Raw genomic sequence first — 21,890 nt, 5'->3', positions numbered from 1 at the left:
TGTACATTCTTACACTGATAAAACAAGCGTCCACACTGTGCTTAGGTCTCCGACTCGGTCCGATACTGGGATCGTGATTAGCACGGCATAGCAATAGGAGACTAACGGTTGCCTGAAGGCTGTAAGCTCTGGCGCTGCCTCAGATCCCCGGAGGCGAGGCAAGAGGAGTAACAGTACCTCCACTCGCCGAAGCAGCGGGTTTGCTAGATGTTTGACTACACCAAGGGGTGGAGTGTGACTGTTCACTCAACTCCTGCTCAGATTTTGGCTAGCCCAGCTCACGCTAAGGCCTGATGTATGCTGGGAGCAGCGCCTTTGGGTTGAAGGGAGAGCACCAGGTAGGCAGCACAGGTGGCCAGAAAGAGCTAAAGGGCCATGATGCAGCCATTAGCACCTGCAGCTGGCTGTCTCCTGCAGCCAGCATCTTTGCCTGGCAGTATTGTCAGAATCTGCTGACTTTTGGAAATGGTATAGACCAGACTTCCAAGCTGGAAGGTATAAAACATCAGCTTAGCCAAAAAGCCTTTGAAGGAGATTCAACAGCAGCTGGACTGCTGAGGCTTTTGTGCTTCACAGTGTGATACAGGGGACGCCCGCACGGTGACGCAGGAGGAAGGATGAGCACTCCCACTAGGGAAAAACAAAGTCTTTTTTTGGTGGGTTTTTTGTCTTTTTTTTTTGTCGTGCCCCCCCCCCCCCCCCCCAATCCCGCGACTTTAAGTGTTACGGGTTGTAAGTTATGAAACGTCATGGCTTGAGTAGTGCCTCAGTGAATTCACATAAGAGAGTAGTCCGGGCAAAGGGGACCGAGCCCTGTTTGTCGTGTGTGTGTGTTGTATTTCTTCACGTGCTCATGAAATAAAGCTTAATTCACAGAGTTCGTTGTCCTGTAAATTTGAACTTTTCTCTGCCATGCCGGTTTTTCTCTCGCTGCTTGCAGTCTGTCCCGTTCCTGCTGCAAAACAGGGAGCGAAAGCTTCAGTCGTTCCACCTATGTATGCCTGGGTTTCGTACTAGATGGGAACTCCTGCTCCAGGGGCTGAAGTTGGAGCTTTTCGTAGAAAGTTCCAGCTCTTCAGTTGGCTTCCCTGGGCGATGGACCTTTTCCACCGTCCCTGCGGTCCCACCCTTCTTGCCCCAGTGGCCCCAGACCCCGCCATCCGACCCTCTGGGCTTTCCTCGCGCTCCTTCTCTCCCAGACTGCACCGGGAGCGCTTTTTGCCCCCAGCGTTCTGCGGGGCCCTTAACGGTCTCTGAGCGGAACGCGCTGGAGCGAAGGGCTGCCGGGGCGGCCTCTCCCCCGCACCCTCAGCGAGCAGCGAGGAGAAGCGAGAAGGGAGAAGGGAAGCGCTGCCACAGAGCGGCCCCGAGCGAGCCCGGCTCTCCCGCCCGGCGCCCGGTCGCGCCCGGCGGGCAGGGTGAGCCGCTGCGCCCGCCTCTGGCAGGCGCCTGAGCGCGGTCCGCCGGGGCAGGCCGCGGAGCAGCCCCCGCCGCGGGGCCCGTCAGGCGGCGGAGCCCGGCTGGAGAGCGGGGGCATGGCGGCGCGGAGCCAGGCCTCCCTGCGGCGCCGGCTGCAGAGCTCGCAGGAGGCGCAGCACCGGCAAGCGGTGCTGGTGCGGAAGCTGCAGGCGAAGGTGAGGAGCGGGGGCGCCGGCCCGGCGGGGAGCTGCCCGGGGACGGGCCGCGGTGGCGGGGCCGGGGTGCCCGGGCCGCCCGCGCAGCGCTGAGAGGGGCCTCGGCGGCGGCGATGGCGACGTCGGGGGGCGAAGGCGCGGCCCCAGCGGGGCCCTCCCCGGGGCGTTCCCCGGCGCTGCCGCGGGCGGGACGGCGCCGAGCCCGCAGCTCGGGGGAGGCCCCGGGAGCCGCCCTCCTCCGCCCGGCCCGGCCCGGCCCGGCCCGGCCCGGCCCGGCCCGCTGGGCGCCTGGCCCTGCCGCTGTCACCCTGCCGAGCCTCTCGTGAGGGCTTGTCCGTACTGAAATAAAGATGCCCGGCTCGCAGGCGCCTTTGTTGGGCCACGTTAGCAGGGGGCTGTCCCAGAGGCAGGAGCCGAGCCGGCGGGGGTGGTTTGGGGCGGCCCCGGGCCGAGGCAGGCAGCTCTTAGGATGAGCAGGTAGCAGTACGTGTAAAAGAAACCCCGTCTCAGTTTCTTCAGTACGAGATAAAGTGAAGCTTGCCTGTATCGTAAGGACTTCTTGTTGGCGGCATCGGCAGCGCTGTGGAACGTGCTGTGCTTGGGCTGTAAAGACTTGGAGAAAAGCTAACGCAGGAGGAGCCGAGCCTGTTGCAAGCTGCATTCGCTCATCTTCATTCTATGTCTCCATCCAGGTACTGCAGTACCGGACTCGGTGTCGAGAGTTGGAGCAGCAGCTGGCAGCAGGAGGGGTGAGTGTGCAGGTTGCTAAGTAAAGACCGTGTAGGTAGCATTCGTTAACGCAGGCCAAAGCAAGCTCCCCAAAGCAATGGCAGAGGGAAGCAAGATTTTGCTGCCTGAGGGTTTAAAGCAGCGCTGTAAGTTTTCCGGTGAGTGTTTTGTGCAGTTGCCATTCTTAGAGGAGCCAGTGGTCCCAGAAATGCCAGTGCAGGAAACCCTGTGGAGGGGGATTTTAGTTTTGAGAAAGAGTGCTTTATTGCTGGCATAGCATTTTGTCCTAGGGCTCAGGAGAGGGCCACACTGCCTGTTACGTTATATGGCCGTCTCTGAAAAAGAATGGGTTGAAACGTGGCATTTTGGAAGGCAAGAATGCTGGCGTTCAACATACGGCCACGTGCTTTTCTTTCTGCTTCACGGCTAAAGTAAACCTAGGAAGAACAGAGGGTAGGAGAGTAGGAGAGCATTCCCAGGCTTCAAGTCGAAGTGAGCAGTCACGGTTGTGAGCTAAGGAGACCTAGCTGCGAGAGTGCCACGGTGGGGGACTGAGGAGAGCTACTCACGTTGAGCACCTCCCTTGCTCTCCATAGTCACGACACTGTTACGCCTGGAAGAAGCCACGAGCTCCTGAGCTACCCAAGCGAATGGAGCGGAAAGCGGTGGATGCTAGCAGCAGTGAAGGGAAGACAAGAATTTGACTAAACTTTTCCTTTCTTCTGAAGGGACCCCTTCCAGGCAGGTGGGAAGCCACAGAAGACCAGAGCCTGGAGAAAGCACTGCTTCAGGTGGAAGAGGAGCAGCAAAGGTACAGGGAAGAAGCGTTCCCTCGTACCTGGTATCCTGGATGCTCGTGGAAGTGAGGGAAAACCTGTCAGTGCTGCCTGGTCTCCCCAAGGGGAGCAGCTGGGCAAGCTGCTTTGAAAGGAGAAAGGTCCACAGTCTGTTTTCTGTGGTGCAGTAATAGTGTTGTGTGCTGAATGTCTCTGTTTTGAGCGGGGGGTTATTCCGGGTGACTTCCAAAGGTCCCTTTCCAGCCTAGATTATTCTGTGGTTCAGTAGGTGAGCGGCTCAGCAGAGTGCTAGAGAAAGGTGATGCATCCAGTGATCAGACAGCACGAAGGGGAGGCAAGACGTGAACTGTGGGCATCATCAAAGTTGAAGGGGAAACCGCAATTGTAGGTGGAAGTAGAAGGCTTAAAGCAAGGAGAAGCAAATGAGTACGCCATCACAGAGAGATCTCAGTTAATCCTAGCAAGCACTTTTACTGCCTCTCAGTTTGACAACAAAGTCAGCGTTGAGGGAGTTGGGAAATGACGGGGGTGCTGCTTGTGGATAGCAGTTGTTCAGTGACCTCATTGCTGTTTCTCCCTTTCCAAGGTGTGAGAATCTGGCAGAAGTGAACGCTCTCCTGCAGGAGCACCTCGATGAAGCGAATGAGGTTAATTCAGCCCTTAAAGAAGATGTTGGAAAACTGACGGCGGATTGGATGAGGGCCCGGGAGGAGCTGGAATTGAAGGAGAGTGAGTGGCGCAGCGAACGTGAGGTAAGGATGGGCGACGGGAATGTCAGACGCGATGCCGGGGTGGAATGAGAATGGGTTTTATTTCTGGCCTGGAGAACTTGCTGTGTGAAAGTTGTGGCACTGTTGAGGATGTATTGGTGTTTACGAGCAGAAGACAGGGGTGTGAGATGGAGGAGTGTCAGCAAATTGTGGTGATGGAAGGTGCCCGCGTGCTGTGACCGTACTGCTCGTTCTCAAAGGCAAATGCTTGCTGTTGCTGGGCACTGTAGGGCAGTGACACATGAACGCTCGTCTGTTTTTTAATAGTTCCTAAATCTCTGTCTACAGCAGTGGAGGCCAAAGAGAGGTCTGTGTGTTTTCGGATTCAGGGTAGCCAACAGAAGAACAGGACAGGCCTCCCTTACCAATAGGCTGTTGTAAGCAAATCTGACACTGGTCTCGGAGGGGCTTGTTTTTGTCTTCCTCCACCGAGCCTGTTAGACACCTCTGCAGGGCGAGACGATGAATCGCGATCAGTTTGCTTTGTTGATACCCGCTCCTGCAGGGGAAGTGTGGATGTTCCCTTCTTTGCAGTCAGGTGGCAGGTCTACTGAGGATGCCTCTGTGGTGGCTCTTCAGTCCTTGATGCCCGCCCCCCCCCCCGCCCCCGTTGGAATAGTTCTTAAAGGAGACCTGGTGATGACGGTTGTACCCTCTCCTATCTGAAAGGCTTGTACAGTGACAGCGAAGGCTGAATTGGCATTTCTTTTTGTCTTGGCCTGTTTAGCTTTATGACAGCTACCTAAGGGGTGAACGCAGCCGTCTACTCAGCCTGTGGCGTCAGGTGGTAACCTTCCGCTGTCATTTCCTGGAAATGAAGACTGCCACTGACCGGTGAGTAGAAGTGAAGGCTAGATCTCGTTGCAGAAAAAACATAGCTTCCCTTCCCAGCTGCTTTTTGAGCCTTGATGTTACCCTAGCTGCGGCTAAAGATACAATTTCTCCTTTGGCAGTCCGAAGCGATGGCATTAAGCATGCCTTAGGCTATATTCAGAAGCATTTTGTTTGCTGCTGGTTTTCAGATAAAGCTGAGGGGCTCAGGCTATAAGCAGTGCAGAGGCCCTGAACAGGTGAACTTGACTATGGTGATGTTTGGGCATATTAACACAGACACAGGCATATGTGGACGAGTTGGAAGAGACTCACCAAAGCTATGCATGCAGCATGCGGGGCGGTCCCCTTTTATAGAGTGATTAAAATTTGCCTTAAATCTCACTGGCTTTCCTTTCCCACTGCTCCTGATGGAAAGATCATTCATGAATATATATATATATATATATATTTATTTTTTCCTTCTCATTTCCAGCTTACGTTTATCCTGGTCAGTTTGCATCCGCTTATTCCTGTACCAACACTGTTGAGAGAAAGAATAGCTTCTCTACCCTGCTATTACATTTCTCCAATTGATTTTGCTTAGTTTGATCCCTCCCTTTTATGATTGTTTTCCTGTTCTTGGGCTCTCTGAGGTTCCTTTCTCACAGCTGCCTTCTGTGCAGAGAAAAATAGCGTAGCCTAACAGTAAATTCTTCTGGTGTCAGCATGCAATTTCAAACTCTGGGTTACCGTCAGCCGTTTACCTTATTTGGTGATAAGCTTTCCTTAATGCGTAGAGTATGCCTGACCCGCTAGTTAATTCCTGAAGCCTTCTGGCTGTTCCATACATTTCGTCTTATCTCTGAGGAGAAAAGAGATTCATTCCTCAACCATCAAATAGACCCATTGCCCAAGGATCAAGATGTGTCCTGATCCCAAAGTGTCAGATGAGTGATTCGTCCCCAACGAAGATGTCGTCTTTCCTGCCGGCTTTTCCTGTTGCGCAATTCCGTGCTTCGGAAGCGAGTCAGCTGATAAAGATGGTGGTGTGAACGTTACCTCCTTCTTGATTCTTCTTCAGAGATTTGTCAGAGCTGAAGGCAGAGCAAATGAGGCTTTCTGGATCTATACTTGTAAACTGCTCCCACCTAAACTGTGGCGTACGGCCCTGGGAATCCGTTACGCTGGGTAGACCTGTCCTCAAGGATCAGGCACAGCAGCAAGCGGAACAGGAAATAAGCCAGAAGACTTGGGCAGTGATGCACTTACAAGTCGAAGGGGACCCGGAGAAGAAGGAGCTTCAGGACAGGTAAATGTGTTTTAAACTTTGCTGTTAGCAGCGTTGTCTTCTGTGGGTGCTTGTTGGATTCATAGGGTGGGCTGTGTTCACGTTTAAAACGCACCCATACTGCACAGCCTTGTTCCTGTCCCTAGTCAAACTATTGCCTTCAACAGAACGGATAGAAGAAACCATCTGACAGACAGAAGCTCTTGTGAGTAAGGCAGGACTGGAAAAGAGATGGCATATTACAATGTTTTTGCTATTAACTGATTCTTGGTGAGAAATGGAGACCAGCGTAAAGAGAGCTGTGTCTCTTGTACAGCCCTTTTGCTACCCAGGGCTGTGCTAAAGGAGTTGGGAGGAATTTGCACAGGACCATCATATGCAATGTAGCCCCTCCGTACTGCCGTTTCCACGCTAGACTGAGTGCAGAAGGCCTTTGGGGCAAGGAGTGCCATTTTGCAACATCACACGTACTAACCTGAAGCATCCTGTGATCCTGTGATAATTAGTTTGGGAAATTCATGCACATCTCCCCAGATAGATTGCCAGCTCCTTCATCAGTTCGCTGCTGAAGGCAAAAGTAGTTGTGGGACTATTAATGTGGACTTTAGAAGTCTGTCTTACCCAAAGAAGAACTTTGGAAAGTCTTGTGTCCAACGTATGAAAGAGGAGAGAGAGAACTAGCAGGCGGGAAGCTGTTAGCTACCTGAAAGGCGGTTGTAGCGAGGTGGGTGTCGGTCTCTTTTCCCGAGTAACAAGTGATAGGACGAGAGGAAACGGCCTCAAGTTGTGCCAGGGGAGGTTTAGATTGGATCTTAGGAAAAATTTCTTCACCGAAAGGGTTGTCAAGCGTTGGGACGGGCTGCCCAGGGAAGTGGTTGAGCCACCATCCCTGGAGGTGTTTCGAAGACCTGTGGAGTGTGGTGCTTAGGGACACGGTTTAGTGGTGGACTTGGCAGTGTTAGGTTTACGGTTGGACTCGATGATCTCAAAGGTCTTTTCCAACCTAAATGATTCTATGATTCTATACTCGTGGTTTTGGAAAGGACAATGTTTTTTACGTTAAAAACTTGTTTGTCTTTCCCCTTCTCATAGACCGAAGGACTTAGCTGCACTTGAAGGAGAACATTCATTATTACAGAGCGAGTTGGTGGTCGCAAGAGAGATGCTGGAGGAATCGCACCTTCAGAGGGATCTGCTGAAGCAAGAGAAACAGGAGCTTACCGTGGCACTGGAGAAGGTATGGTCACCTTATTCCGAGGCAGCACTTGTGGGAGAGGCAGCTGTGATAGCAAGACCACCACAGATGCTGTTTCTGGCAGTAGAAGACAGGGACAATGTTGTTGTCCTTCTTGGAAGACGGTGATCAGACCACAGAGGCTCTCTGGTGTAGTTAGTGCCCACGTGCTTGTTGGGAACGCTGAACTGGGAGTGTGTCAGAGACACGACAGGGGATCTGGAGTTGCTGCTTGAAGTCAGGGATTTTCCTGTCTTTGTTGTCATGTTGTTCTTTCGTCTCTTCAGGCAGAGCAGTCGGTAGCGGAGTTGACAGGGGCTCAGAATAAGCTGAGTGCTGAAATAGCCAATCTACACGTTGCAGCAGCGAACATGAGCAGTATCAATGAAGCTCTTGCCTTGGATAAAGTGCAGCTGAACAAACTTGTGTTGCAGGTGAGCAGAGTTGTCAAAGATCTTGCCAGGTGTTTGTCTCCAGCTGCTGCTGCTTCTCAGACTTCTTGCCTTCAGACAGTATGACTGTCTGAATATGGAAACGTTGCTCTTTTCTCTGTCCAAGCCAAAGCTCCTACAGAGTAAATCTTACTGTTATTTTATTTCCTCTGTGCTTCTGTGATTGTAGCTGGAGCAAGAGCTTGACGTTCTGTCAGGTAAAGTGGACGAGATGGAGAGAGCAAAGATCTCTGACCAGGAGAAGCTGAACTTGTGGGAGAGAACAAATGAGGCGCTGAGCGCAGAGAAAGCCCACCTGGAGCAGCTGCTGAAGGAAGCAGAGGAGCAACAGGAGGGGCTGCAGGTAGAGCTGAGGATGCTGGCAGAGGAGAAGGCAGAAACCCAAGAGAAACTCAATCAGGTGAGACCAAAAACCTGGTGCTTTCTGGGTGGGCTTTTGGCTGCTTGGCTCAGTGAAGCTGTATCTGTTGGATTCTGCAGTGGTTTTTGTCAAGGAGACACTTGGTAGCGCTGGAGGTCAGACGGCTTTGTTTACTTCCTTCCGGAAATGTGTTGATGGCTCGCAGAGCTGTTGTGCAATTCTCTGAGTTGTCCTCTGCTTCTACAGATTCCTTTAATCCACCTGCCTGTGTTGGCCTCTTTTTTGGCTTTTGATAAGCTGCAGAGAGGTGATTTGCCTTGCGTAATCCTTACCCTGTAAGCAAACAAGCAAGCTCCTCACCCATTTTCTGAGGCCAAAAACCCCCGGGGCTGCATGTTTCTATTTATGCTTTTTGTTGTGAAGTCTGCAACTTTCCAAGCTCCGCTTGTTGGGGCCTAGAGGGCGGGACAAAGCGGCAAGTCAGCGTCTGCTGTCTTGTACTGCTAAGAACGGGAATGACATCCTGAAATCGTTGGAACTGTATTTTACGACATACACGCAGCTTTGAATTGCTAGATCCTCTTTAGGCTTTGAGGGAGAAGATGAGAAAGAGGTGATCACAGGAGACTGTTTACTCTGGACTAACTGGTTTTGGTAGAGTGGAAAAAGAGCTTGGGAGAATTGTATCGCTGGAGGAGACTAGGGAGCTTGCCATCATTTCAGTGTCAGTTTCATAATGTACAATCTTAGGTCTTATGGGATAACTTTGAGAGGAGAATTGTTTGTTTCTGATGGTCTGTTCTCTGTTAGACAGCCTTAGTTTTGGAGTACGTGGTCTGTTTGGCAAATAGCCAGCAGAGGTATTATACTGCAGAGGAAAGCTATAAAATCACGGTTAGTCTTCAGGCTGGAATGCCAGCAAGGTCTATTGGACAACTTGTTTGTGTAAGACAAGTAAACAGTATTGTTGACATGAACTACTGTCCAAATAGAGTCTACCATCTCTTTGGCCACACCAGCCAGACTTCCGTAAATCACTAAATGACACTGCCCACCACAAGGGCTGTTTCCCTGCCAAGGATCACCTCATTGCATCCGACTGCTGTACACACTGAAGTAGGTGTGTGGTGGTGTTTTGCGACAAGGTGACGCTTTGATGTTGGTTTTTCTTCTTCTAGGAGGAGAAACAACGTGTATGTCCACTTTATTCGGCGAGCAAAGTTGCTTTTGCTCAAACTTTCCTGAAAATTTCCAGCACTGGAATAGATCCTGATAGAATTTTAGTTTGCAAGGTGGCAGTTGTGGAAGATGTGGTATTGTTGCGTGAAAACGTGTAGTCTGGGGTGTGTACGTTTGTCCTGAAGGGGCTGTCTGGTCCCAGGCAACCCAGTAGGGCCTTACACATCGCTTTCGGGTTAACAGCCCTAGTGCCTTTTGGCAGCCCAGGGTGTTAGGGCGGTATAAAGCAGATGCTCTTAAACTTTCAGGCCAGAGTACCGGAGCTCTCTCTCCTCTAGCTGATTCAGAAGTGGCACTGGCTGGCTCTGCACAGAACTCCAGAGGAAGGACTCTAACTGTATTTTGTCCCGCTTTCAGGTTCACCGCCAGCAAGAGTCAGCTAGCAGTGGTCTGGAGCAGTTGCGGCAGGAGTCCTCTCGCCAAGGGCAGGCACTGGCCAACGTATCCAAAGAGAAGGAATTGCTGGTGCACGAGAAGGCTGCCCTAGAGGTGCGACTGGCAGCCACGGAGCAGGAGAGACGAGGCCTTGCAGAGCAGCTGGCAGAGGCCAGGTAAAGGCAGGGGGGAGACCCTAGGCAGGAGATTATTTAATGTCTGTAATTATAGAGGTGATAATCATTACACGAGGATTCGTTGCATCCTGTATGCTTTTCAGCCGTTTTCACCTTCCATGGACAGAAAACGGAAGAATCTCGAGCAAAAAAAAAACCAAAAACCCAAACCAGTACAGCATGGTTTGAAGGTTATTTTTCTGACAGCTAAAGCTAACAAAGCTCTCCTGAGCCTTGGGCTCATGTTTATGCCCCCTTGCACGTTCCTGTGTGAAGTCCAAAGCAAGCCAGCATAATTCCTCGGTATCTGGTACCTTGGCTCTGCATTGAGTAGTAATTAAACCATGCAGATGTTTACTGAAACCCAAAGCTTCTCTCTGGTTTTGGTTTCTTGTTCTGCGCGTTTGAACTTGGATCTTTCCTTATCAAGTAGTTTGACGTGGGATCTTCAGAATTCAAGGCTACTACGTACGGACATTGCGAGTAGGACGCTGCCGTTTAGGGTGAAGCTAGAGGCTCGTGCTGAAAATCTTGAGGGCCTACTGTTTCTAGTCTAACTCTTGTTACCTGTGGTGCAGGACCTAGAGTTGGTTACACCAGCAGCAGGGAAGCCTCTTTTGAATGGTCGCCAGTCTGCGGGAATTGTTGCCCATCATTGATGTCTGGGTCCGGTACTCCTTACCACGTGCTGTTTTGAGATAGACATCATGGAGGAGTTTATGCAGGGAAGGAACAAGATTTTGTCCTTCTGCTGGATCAGGTTTCTAAGATCCCACGTGACAAGTTCTGCTTTTAAAAAAAAACCAACCCCAAACTACCCAACGTATCGAGATGTTTGTCCTCCTCTCAGGTCTTTTTTAGAAGACTCCTGAACTTGCAGAGCTGTACAAATTAGAGACCGTTTGTCATGCTTCTTGACTTTTACGCCTTACCACTCCAGAGTATGTTGTTAGCAAGGCTGATAAACACCATTTTGACTCAGTCTGTTTCTTGAGAGCTGCTGCTGCTTCTGAGCTCCAGCTCTTATTTGATCCAGCTGAATTATGTTCTGTCAATTATTGGGCTGTAGCAACTATTCTTGCCAGACGTTGTTCTCAAGAGCCTGTTGTTGTCGTCACAGTTTTGGATTCTTATCTTCTCTGTTGTGTTTTAGAGACTGACTTTGATTTATCCTTAAAATGGAGCATATTTACTTTGGACTGCCAGAGATAGGCGTAGTCAGAAATATGTGCTTGTTCTCCTTCTTGAAGAGACATCCTCCATCGTCCATCAAAGCAGTGAAATCCTACTGTTGTGGGTCTTATTGTTGTACCACTCGGGTGCCCCTTTACCCTGAAGGATGTTATCCTGGTTGCATGCCTGTACTAGTGAGGCAGTGCTGTGTATGGTAGGAACCTGGCACGCAGGACGCCGTGTTAGATCAGGGAGGCAACTTCAGCTTCTGGTTCCAGAATCCTGTGTGTCATACGCAGCAGTTGGTTGAAGTCTATGGATGTAACAATTTGCCTCCGCAGTACTACAACTTCCATTTTAAAGAGCGGCAAGTCATTTGGGCTACTGCCTACTTAGTTAGCAACGCTTAGAGAAAAGTAGCAAGTTTTTCTCTTGAACTTCCAAGAGTTTAAACTGAAGGCTACCTGTCTCTCCTTTCAGGTAGTCCTTGTTCAGATAAAATCTAGTTCAGATTTCTCACAGATGCTGCTTACAAGCATGAGATTTTACTATATCATCTGATGTATTGCTTTAGTCCCTTTGAAATATAGGGAGTCTGGAAGATCACCTCCCTGTACGTACACTACGAACGGCATCAAAAAGTCACGAGTCAGCCAGGGAGATACTCTTACTCTGTGCCCCTGCAGAGCAACCTGGAAGTGACGATGAGCAAAGGGCTGCGAGCAGAGGCTGGGCTTTTGCTTGCTGGCACAGACTTTGTGAGCACAGCTACCCGTGTGTCATAGATCAGACAATAGCAATTTAAGATTTGGCTATGGAGATCAAATTCGTCTGGGCTTTCTGTGTTACGCTAGGTCATAAGCAAAGCCTGGGCTTTCCCTCGGAGGGGCCTGCATTGCTCTTTTAAACGGCAGAAATATGCCTTCTGTATACCAGTTTCCATGCAACCCATTTTCCGTACTGAGGGGTAGGGATCTTGAACCAGTTCTCACTGGACTAACTCCCTGTGGGCGTCAGGAGCAAGAAACTCATTTCTCTCCGTATTGGCGTCTTGTAGGTCAGGGAAGGAGACCCTGGAATCCAGCCTGCTTGAGGCTCAGCAGCGCTTATGTCAGCTGGAGATCGCCAGGAGTCAGCTTGAAATCCAACTTCACACAGTCAGGCAGGCCAAGGAGGTGATACAAGGTGAGAGCCTCGTGTGCTTTGTTTCTGGTGATCCCCCTGCCTAGGGAGGATGGTATAAAAATAGCTCTCTGTCTGCAGTGCTTCTAAGGAGTGAAGGAGCTGGAGACAGATCCCTCCTACACTGAAAAAATTCAAATGGCTGAAGGTTAGTGAAGTCAGAACCGCTGTTTGTGTAGGCCCTGAATCTTGCCATTTGTCACGTTTGCAGGGGAAGTGAAGTGCCTTCAATGTGAGCTGGAAGCAGAGAGATCTCTCATGAAGCAGGAACGGGCAAACATGGCGCAACAGCTCTTGCGGACAGAAGAGCAGTATAACGATACCCTCAGACTTCGGGAAACTGATCACGAAGTGGAAATAAACAAGCTCCTGCAAGACCTGGTAGGAAACAATATGCTTCTGAATTCTTCAGGCAAGCTTTGTGGGCTGGCTTTAGAAGAATAATAGCCTGAGCGTGTGAGATGGCAGCAAGCGTCTGTCATAGGCCACACGTTGCTAGGCCAGGCAGCAGAGCCAACGGCTCGCACTTGAAAGCACGTGAAGACCTACAGGACTATGCCGGGACAGTAAATGCAAGCCACGGATTCCCTGTGGGCCTGAGACGAGTTGAGCAGAAGGTTGGGTGGTCCCCACCCAAAGCATGGCAGTAAAGGGGTAGGATCTTACCAGACTCCTGTCTACCATGAAGTAGACTCCTAACTTTCCTGCCAACTGCAGTCGTGGGAACTTTGTTCCTTTCTTTCTGTCCTTTCACGGTTGACAGAGGTGTTATCTTTGGGCTTAAAGCATACAGAACAGATGGAACAGCCCCTTGTTCCTGGTACTTGAGTTCGTGGCCCGTCTTGTGACTAGGGCATGGGGGTGCTGGTCTCTTTCTCACCCTGCAGTCCATCTGCATCTTTTCCTCGATGAGAATGGAGTTGAGCTTTGAAAATAGAGACTCTGAGACTAGAGAGAAATCCCGTAGGCGAGAGGTGCTAGGAAACAGGCAGCCGCCAGAGAGGGGAAGGTAACATCTCCTCTTCTTCCACCAGCTGACCCTCCTTTTAAGTTCCTTGATAGGACATGATTTATGGAGGGCACAAAGCCACTACTGTGCGCTGTTGAGGTGGGGGTTTGTGGGAGGGATGAAGCTTCCCATTTTTTTGAGAAGCTTGGCTGGGACTCCATCTTGAAGTCTTTTTCTCCCCTCATCAGGCAAGCGAGCGGGAAGGGCACCATTCAGAGCTACAGGAGATGCTGGAGCAGTGGGAAAAGGAGAAGGCGGAGACAGAAAGGGAGCACGAGAAGAAGCTGTTTGATATGAAGCAGAGAGTTGCTACCATGCAAGCTCAACAAGAGGAGGAACGGACGAGAGTGGAGAATGCCAAGCAAGAGGTAAAGACTGTGAAAGGAGAATTTGTGTGGTTTTTTTACTCTTCTGGGCTCCTTATTGGCAGTGCTTCTCTGGACACTGTCCGTCTGGGTAGAAGCGTCTCTTAGCTACCCCTTTGTAAAGAGGAGCGATGCCTTGGCAGCCGTGAGACCTTTGTGCCGTGAGGGACAGGGCCTGCAAAGCGAGAGGCTACCACAGTGTAGGTTTAAGAAAGGCAGGAAGCGCGTTGCAGCCTGAAGAGAACATGAACACTGTAACTGTGTCTGTGATCTGACCACTACTCCTTCAAGAGGGCACAGCGGGGTTCTAGAGGATGGTACCATGAAAACTCTACACAGTAGAGGTCCAAAAAAACCCCCAACGCCCAACCCCAAAAACGGGAAATCCCATGTTGGGGTTGTTCTGTCTTCCCTTCCTCCCTCCCTATCAGAGAGAACATCATCATGCCACTGCCTAAATCGTGGTTAGTCTGGACTTTAAATCCTGGCTGCGGTCCTGGCAGCTCCTCCCCAAAAGAACACGCTAGAGCTAGAAGAGGTTCGGAGAAGGGCAAAAAGGAAGACGGGACTGGCCGAGTAAGCTGGGAAAGACGCAACCGAAAGGGCGGCGCAGGAAAGGTCTTACAACATCCCGAGAGGCAGGGAGGGAGGGGGCAGCCCCTGACTGCCACTGAAGCAGGAGTTCAAATCTAGTACGAAAAGCAAACATACATAGGTGGAATTATTGAACCTCTTTGTCACTGTTTTGCAGCAGGAACGGGCCAGACTGCGAGCAGTTAAAGAAGAACTGGTACGGGAGATAAAACTTCTTCAGGAATCAGTCACAGGCTCCGAAACCCGAGCAAATGCAGCAACAGATAGGAATCGCTGCCTTGAACAAGAACTTCAAACTACATTGTCTATCTTAAAAATCAAAAATGAGGAAGTGGAAACGCAGCGGGAGAAAATCCAGATGCTCCAAAAAGAGGCAGCACAGGGAAAAGCTTTGCAGGAGAGTCTCACTCATATGACTGCCATCCTGTCAGAGAGGGAGGGAGAAATGAAGTTGTACCAGCAACAGATGAGAATGCTGGAAAACCAGAAAGAAACGCATGAAACTACTCTCAGTGAGGTTATCAAGGACATAACAGAGAAAAAACAGAAAGTTGAATCCCAGCAAGAACAGATACAGGAGCTGGAGAAGCAGCAAGAAATGCTGAGGACTGCTGTCAGCAAGATGAGCAAAGAGCTGGAGGAGAGAGACCGGGAGGTGGGATCCCAGCAAGAACAGATACGGGAGCTGGAGAAGCAGCAAGAAATGCTGAGGACTGCTGTCAGCAAGATGAGCAAAGAGCTGGAGGAGAGAGACCGGGAGATCCAATTCCAGGAAGGGAAAATAATGATTCTAGAACGACACGGTGCATCACAAGTGAGAAATCTGCAGGTGGATCTTGATCATATGAAAGGGAACTTGAAGGAGAAGAACTTGGAGCTTCTGTCTCTGACTCAGCAGATCCAAGCACTGGAAATGGAGAGAGAACAGGTGAAATCTCTGCACGCGAGCCTTGGAGACCTGAGGGCAGTTCTTAAGGACAGAGAGCGCGAGTGTGATTCTCAAAGGGATCAGTTAAGACTCTTGCAGCAGTACAAGGAACAGCAAGAGGGCTACCTGCAGGAGCTTCGTGGGACACTAGAAAAGATGACCCTCTCTTTATCTGAAAAGGATCAAGAGCTTGAGTCGCAACAAAAGCAAATCCGGGAAGCTGAAGAAGTCATGGAAATGCAGTTAAGGACTGTCCGTGACCAACTGGAGCAGACCTTAGGAACCTTAAAAGAAAAGGACAGACTCCTAGACATCCAAAAGCAACAAGCAAGGAGCTCTGCGGAAAAAACAGAAGAACAGATGAATGTCTTGCACAGAGACTTAGAATACACAACAGCAATACTGAAAGAAAAGGATTTAATGATTGAATCTCAGAAGGAACTGATTGAGACCTTCCAAAAACAAGAGCAAGACTCTGAACAGCAGAAGGAAATTCTGCAGCAGCTTCAAGTGGCACTAAAGGAAAAAGAACAAGAAATGTTATCCCTTAGAAAGCAATGTGAGGCGTGGAAGGAAAAGGAGGAAAAGCGTGAAGCTGAGCAAACAAATCTCCAAGCAACAAAACTGACTCTGAAAGAAAGAGAGGAAAAGATAGAGGTTCTGGAGGAGGCTATCTCTAAGCTTCAACAGCAAAAGGAGGAGGCAGCGATGCAGACCAAAGCTATACTGCAAAAACTAGAATACGCTGAATCTTCTCTAGAAGCGAGAGATCAAGAGATAGTGTCTTTGCAAGAGCACGTCCAGGAGCTTCGAGAGCAGAAGGAGTTAGAAGGCAAGCAGGCCAAGAGTCTAGAGCAGGATCTAGACAAAATGAGCCAAATCGTGAAGGAGAACCATTTGGAGTTCCTCAGGCAGACGGAGCAAATGAACATGTTCCGGCTTCGTGAAGAAAGCACGAAAGTAGCGCTAACATCATGCCAGCAGCAAGTGGATCTGCTTGAGCACGCGGTGAGGAAGAGAGAAGAAGACAATGAAACTCTCATGCAAAAACTCCAGCGCCAAGAAGAAGAACTGAAGACCTTACAGAATCTCCAGCTTAGGCTAACCAAGAAGAATGAAGAGGTTAGGCATCGCAGAGAGCAAGAGAAGCTCCTGGAAGAAGCCTTGCACGAGACGGAACGAGAGACCAAGGCCGAAGGTGAACTAGAAGAGTTAGAAGAGGAAGTAAGAGCTCTTCGGGAAGATCTCCAGCATGTTCAGCCGACTCTGACAAAGAAGGACGAAGAGATCAAGAACCACAGAGACAGAGTCGGGTACTTAGAGAAGACTCTGGCGGAGAGAGAACAAGAGCTTAGGAGGCAGAGTGAACTCTTGAAGCAATTAACATCAGCTTTGCGATGGAAGGATGGCGGGGAGACCCTACAGAAACGAATCCAGAAACTCCAGAAATGGGAGGAAGAGGAAGCAGAGAAGAGGCGAGTTCTCCAGGAGAGAGACCGTTCCTTGCAAAGACAGAAGGAGCTAACCCAACAACTGGCGGATGAGCGGAAAGCCAAGGGGGAAGAATTGGAGCGCACGATTGCTATTTTGAAGCAGACCGAGAGCAGAGAAGTCAAATGGAGAGAGAAGGCACAAGCACTGACTCTTGCCCTTACCAAGAGTGAAATGGCCAACGGGACTCTGAGGGAAGAAATAGCCATCCTGCAGAGTACGGTTTCGGAGAGGGACACGGACCGGTTTCATCATCAGGTAGGCAGTGTGACTGATCATCAGTCAACTAAAGTGTCAATAAAGGATTCTAATGACGATGCCCGTAAAGATAGGGGAATATATAGTCCCATAAATACATGACCTGCTCGGCCAAAGAAACTGTGGTTGTAGCCAGCAGGCTTGCCTGTCTGCGTAGCTCAAGGCATTCACCTGCTGAAATGTTTTCTGTCAGCCCCCGAACTACTGAAAGAACTACAGAGCTTGCCGTTAGAATTAAATGAAGTCCAAAAGTTGGGGGTGGATACTTGGTTCTCTCCTAGGTAGGCAAGCTTAGCCAACGTGTCGTGGTTGGGGTTTGGCATGGAAAGGAAGGGGCACAGTTGACCAAACTAAGGTACTAACCTCAGTAGAATTTTGTAACGATGGTTGCACAGCAGCTACGCTGACAGTGCTTAGAGGATGCTTTCAGAGATGTAGATTTCTGAGGTACAGCTTTTCCAGTGTATTAAAAATAATGGCATTCGTACCGTTGCCTGATGAGGTGAAAGGCTTCATTGCGCATTCAGGATGTACTTGTGCTGCAGTCCAAAAGGCCGGAAGGCAAATCTGTGTGGATTTCCCCACGGCGATCGGGAGGAGGGCCCCTAGGAAGAGAGTGTGTTGTTTTGGCCCGTCAACCAGGAGGAGCAGAAGGGACTTGGCACTGTCCATTCCCGAGTCCGGTCACTCTCCCCGACTTGTCGATTCTGTCCCTCCTAACCTTTATGTGGCACCGGCTCACATAATCTCCTCTCTGTATACCCAGCAGGCTATTGCAGAAGGGGAGCAGCTATCATGGCTCTCGGAGAAGAGACTCCTGTCACAGCAGCTGGAATGTCTGCAGCGAGCAGTTGCAAGGCTGGAACTGGAGAAGGCAGAGCTGAAGCAACTCAATGCTGAGCTCAGGAGGACTCTCGAGCAGGTAAAACAGGCTTTCGCTGCCTCTGCAAAGCCTCACGGTCCGCTGGATCACACCACATTTCCACAGACAGCACTCTGGAGTCCTCTGCTTGTTTCCTTCCCTCTCCCACTTCCCCCTGTGGACACACGCTTTTGTATTTTCTCTCTCTTCTGGCACCCCGTTGCCTTCACAAATGCGCATTCACTCCGGTCCCACCCTTCTTGCCCCAGTGTCCCCATACAGGCACATTTGACGCTCTTGTGTCAGGAACTGTTTCCTCTTGCTCTTTCTCTTCCATAGCCTCCTTCGAGTGCTTTTTGCCCGCAGCATTCTCTGGTGCAATTAACAGCCTCTGAGCAGAAATCTCCTTGCCATGATGTCCAGAGCTCCTTTTGCTCCTTGTTTGGTGGCAGGTTTCTGTGACCCTTTCTCCTATCACCAACGTGCAGGTGGAACGTGAACGGAGGAGACTGAAGAGATATCACAGTGGTCGGTCGCTGCCAGATGCGTGCGGATTTTCGCTCTCTGACCAGCACAAGATGGCTGCTTCTAGACAGGTGAGAACAGAATCTTACTTGGTGGGAGGAGGGTCTGCCCATACAGAGGAACAGTGGCAAATCCCAGTGGCAGCAGCCCCCCAGTATAGACCTAAGAGAATTGGAACGTAGACCATGGCCCTGGCCAAACTGGAGACCAAAAGGAAATCCTTGCGTTTTCTTCACAGGAGGAGTCTCACGCTCGCTGCAGTCGTCGATTAGCTGAGTTGCAGAACCAGGTGAGGAGTAGGAAAGCTCTCGTCAAAAGCTGCCGTGGCTGTACTGAGGGGCACAGCTTTGCACGATGCTACAGCCCGAGTTTTGTTTGGTTGTCAGGCAGTGAGTACACCAGGCAGTGGAAATACCCAGTCAGTCGGACACATCTGTTGGCCATGGCCAAACAACATCATGCACCTAGGTCTAGTCTCTGGCTTGCCTAGAGGTCAGGCGTGGTGGGAGAGGGATTGGAGGAAATTCAGAGCACTGGCACTCGCCTGAATATAGAGAAGATTCTAAGGATGTTCCCCTTGAGTCTTACTCATCTTGTTGACTGCTTCCATTTTCCCTTGACTCCGCTAACAGTAGAGCTTGCACTCTATCAGAGCTCCAGGGATCTGAGGCAGCGCCAGAGCTTACAGCCTTCAGGCAACCGTTAGTCTCCTATTGCTATGCCGTGCTAATCACGCTCCCAGTATCGGACCGAGTCGGAGACCTAAGCACAGTGTGGACGCTTGTTTTATCAGTGTAAGAATGTACATCCCAGCTCCTGAACCCTATTGCATGCCTTGACAGCGGCACTGGCAGCAGCAGCAGTCGCCAGACTCCTCTTCCACGTGCTTTTATGGCTCTGGTACGCCCTGGTCTCCCTGAGGAGGTGAATCTTCGCAGGTGTTCAGGGCAAAATGCCTGTAAGATTTACGCGAGTAAAGTACACGGTGCTCAGCTCTGGCAAGTGAGCCGAGCATACCGCTGAAGCCATCAAGTTACACCTTAAGGGTGTTTTCGCCAGGAAGCCTCGGCGCCTGAAGTTCTGTTGCTACAGATAACGGATTGAAGCCCCTTCCCCCTGTGACTGTTGTGTCTGCCTGCACTGTGGATCTACTCCAGCAGTTCAGCAGGAAAACGAAGGTGCTCAGCTCAAAGAATCATCCTCAGCTGGCTAGTTGGGGCACTCCTCTGGGTCTGGGAAACAGCGGAACTGGCACTTGATCTCCCCCTTCCTGGGAGATGCTCTTAGCAGCAGATGGCCACTTCTCCCACGCATACCTCTGGGTTACCTACCAAAGCGTGGGAGGCTTCCAAGCCCAGTTGCACAAAGGTGCCCTTATTATTTCAGAGAGAAGGTCAGAGCTGTCCCTCTCTTCAGGGGTGGTGTTCCCTAGCCTATGCGTATCGTTTGCTGTGAAGTCCCTCTGACGTCTTGCTTTCCGCGCGCACGCGCGCGCGCGCTACCGGCTTCTGATTCAGCGCCTCGCATTCCCCTTCTGGAGCTGGCTGCCCGAGTTTCCCACCTAGTCTGCTCTAGATGCTTAGCAGATCAGGGTCCCTCTTTTTATCTGCTTTGGCTTTACGTTGGCAGACCTTGGTATTGTAATTCAAACGGAGCAGGTTCCATAAGCCATAAAACTCCTTTAGGAATTGCTTCTGTTATTTGAGTTCCTTTGCCAAGAAAGAATATTTTCGTACTCCTAGCTCGAGGTTGGGGATGGCATTCCCATGTGGAACAGAGCCCTTGGCAAAGCACATGTCACTTTGCAAACAGAGGAGAACCTCCAGCCTGAGCTGTTCTCCCCGAAACAGCAAAGCACCGAGCGCTGCTCCCAGTGCTGGCATCTCCTCCGCTCCAAAGCAGGCAGAGGGCAACACGCCCGAGCTGCTGTGGCTGCGCTGCCCTGCCAACCTGACAGGAGGTGAGAGCAGCTGGGTCTCTCCCACCAAAAAGCCCAGCAGGCACAACCCGCTGTTGCCAGGAAATAATGAGAGTTTGAGGATTTTGAAGGCCTCAGCAGTCCTTTAAGGCTCATTTGCCTCCTGGGCTTTGTTCATCAGATTATGCTCTGCTCATTTGTGAAATGCTCTGAAGTTAGGAAGAGTGAGAGTTTTCTCCCATTTCATGTGCTAGCTGTCAGGGTTGTAAACTAGATCATAACAGAACGGTTCTTCACTACCTTGTGTATGCAGCAGTCCTCCTGCTGAGGAGAAAGCATGTGGAACTAAGGTGGCAGTAGGCCAAATCTCTCCTTTGAAAAAAAGGGTTGGGTTACGAAATGCTGTAGAAACCTCCCTCTTTAATAGGCATGTAATGTCTCGGTGTTGTACCTGTGAATGGTATGCCAGAAAGAAACTCGGAATTGTCGGTAATCTGAGCTCAGTTCAGGGTGGCTCTGGGAACCTGTTAGTTCCCATTCCACAAGGACAACGTGTTTGTCAGGGCTGGAGTTGGAGGGTGCGTCTTCCCCGACAGCCGGATCTGTGGAGCTACGGATGGTCCTAAGAGCGTGGGCTTGTCTGAGCTCGGCCTTCTGCCTCCTTCAGGTGTCCCTTCTGCAGACGCAGCTGGCACAAGAACGAAAATACAAGCAGGACTATATTGAGTGCTGTGCCAAGACCAGCCAGGAGCTGTCAGACCTTCACCAAGAGCTGTCTCGCTCCTTAGCAGCTGTGGTCAGGGAGCCCAAAGCTGCTGTTCTGGAAGCAGAGACTCGGAAGCTGGGTCAGCCTCTCTGAACCTTCTTTTCCTGTAGAGGAGCAGCTGCAGCATCACGGCGTTCCGGTCTTGTGCCCTTCCCGGAAATGTATTATGTTTTGCTGTGGGGAATGGGGGTACATCTGTTCTGTTTGCGTCCGGAAGCATTTCCTAGCGACAGCGATTTTAAAATTTTTTTTTTTTAATAAAAGAGATTTTGCGGGACTGCACTTTTTCAACGGGGGTACATTTGTTCTGTTGATGTTTGCAAGCATTGCCTAGTGCCAGCGCTGTCTAGAATTTTTTTTTAATAAAAGAGATTTTGCAGGACTGCACTTTTTTAGTAGGAAAAAGCAAGGGCTAGGCAAGTATGTGGCTTAGGAAAAGCTTACCCTCTTTTTTTCACTTGCACAAGTAAGCTATTCCGAGCTGCTGTACGATTTAACCTCTTGAGTTCGTAGCCCTTCCCTGTGACGAGAGAGGGAAACACGGAGGTGGTTACCAAAATGAAGGGGTGAAGGGTACAGGCCAGGGATGGGAGGTGGGGCAAGAGAGCGGCGGTTTTTTCCTCCCTTTCCTCCCTTTTTCCTTCCGTGCTTCGGCACAATAAGCGCTGGTACTCTCCCGAGGTGATTTGCTTTCAGCTTTGTTGCTGCGACAGCCAGCCTGAGGGACAGCTCGGTTGTTCTCCGAAGGGCGGGGGTAACAAACGCCAGCCCTTTCAAAGCTGGAGGCAGGGGATGGGATGGGCAGGAGGTCAAACCGAGTGAAAACTGCTCTCTGCCAGCAGCTCCGCCTTGGTCTCAAGCCCTTCCCGGCTAACCGATCTCGGCATAGTCAGCGTCTCTCGGGTGTCCTTGAGAGGCCCGGGGGCCGTTGGCAGGGAGGGTCAGAAGAGG

At 50.7% G+C, this 21,890-nt stretch overlaps 1 protein-coding gene across 1 annotated transcript; it reads left to right on the top strand.

Moving 5' to 3' along the window:
- Nucleotides 1-1,410: 1,410 nt before the first annotated feature.
- On the top strand, nucleotides 1,411-21,230 carry LOC128144266 (centrosome-associated protein CEP250-like). The gene is made up of 18 exons (XM_052793282.1): nucleotides 1,411-1,634; nucleotides 2,327-2,383; nucleotides 3,092-3,174; nucleotides 3,747-3,912; nucleotides 4,658-4,764; nucleotides 5,825-6,052; nucleotides 7,124-7,268; nucleotides 7,553-7,699; nucleotides 7,887-8,117; nucleotides 9,675-9,868; nucleotides 12,099-12,226; nucleotides 12,435-12,604; nucleotides 13,421-13,600; nucleotides 14,349-16,868; nucleotides 17,635-17,790; nucleotides 18,219-18,326; nucleotides 18,494-18,544; nucleotides 20,841-21,230. Exons 1-18 carry the CDS (start codon nucleotides 1,536-1,538, stop codon nucleotides 21,030-21,032), a joined length of 4,962 nt encoding a protein of 1,653 aa, XP_052649242.1. The 5' UTR covers nucleotides 1,411-1,535; the 3' UTR covers nucleotides 21,033-21,230.
- Nucleotides 21,231-21,890: the final 660 nt, after the last annotated feature.

Source organism: Harpia harpyja, chromosome 1 (genome assembly GCF_026419915.1).
Source record: "Harpia harpyja isolate bHarHar1 chromosome 1, bHarHar1 primary haplotype, whole genome shotgun sequence".
In the NCBI taxonomy this organism is placed as follows: Eukaryota; Metazoa; Chordata; class Aves; order Accipitriformes; family Accipitridae; genus Harpia; species Harpia harpyja.
This window is presented reverse-complemented; position numbering and strand designations above follow the sequence as displayed.

Coding starts and splice junctions, on each gene's coding strand:
- LOC128144266 (XM_052793282.1), top strand. CDS start 1,536: ATGGCGGCGCGGAGCCAGGCCTCCCTGCGGCGCCGGCTGCAGAGCTCG. Junction 9,869..12,098: donor GAGCAGCTGGCAGAGGCCAG/GTAAAGGCAGGG, acceptor GGCGTCTTGTAG/GTCAGGGAAGGAGACCCTGG. Junction 18,327..18,493: donor AGATGGCTGCTTCTAGACAG/GTGAGAACAGAA, acceptor TTTTCTTCACAG/GAGGAGTCTCACGCTCGCTG.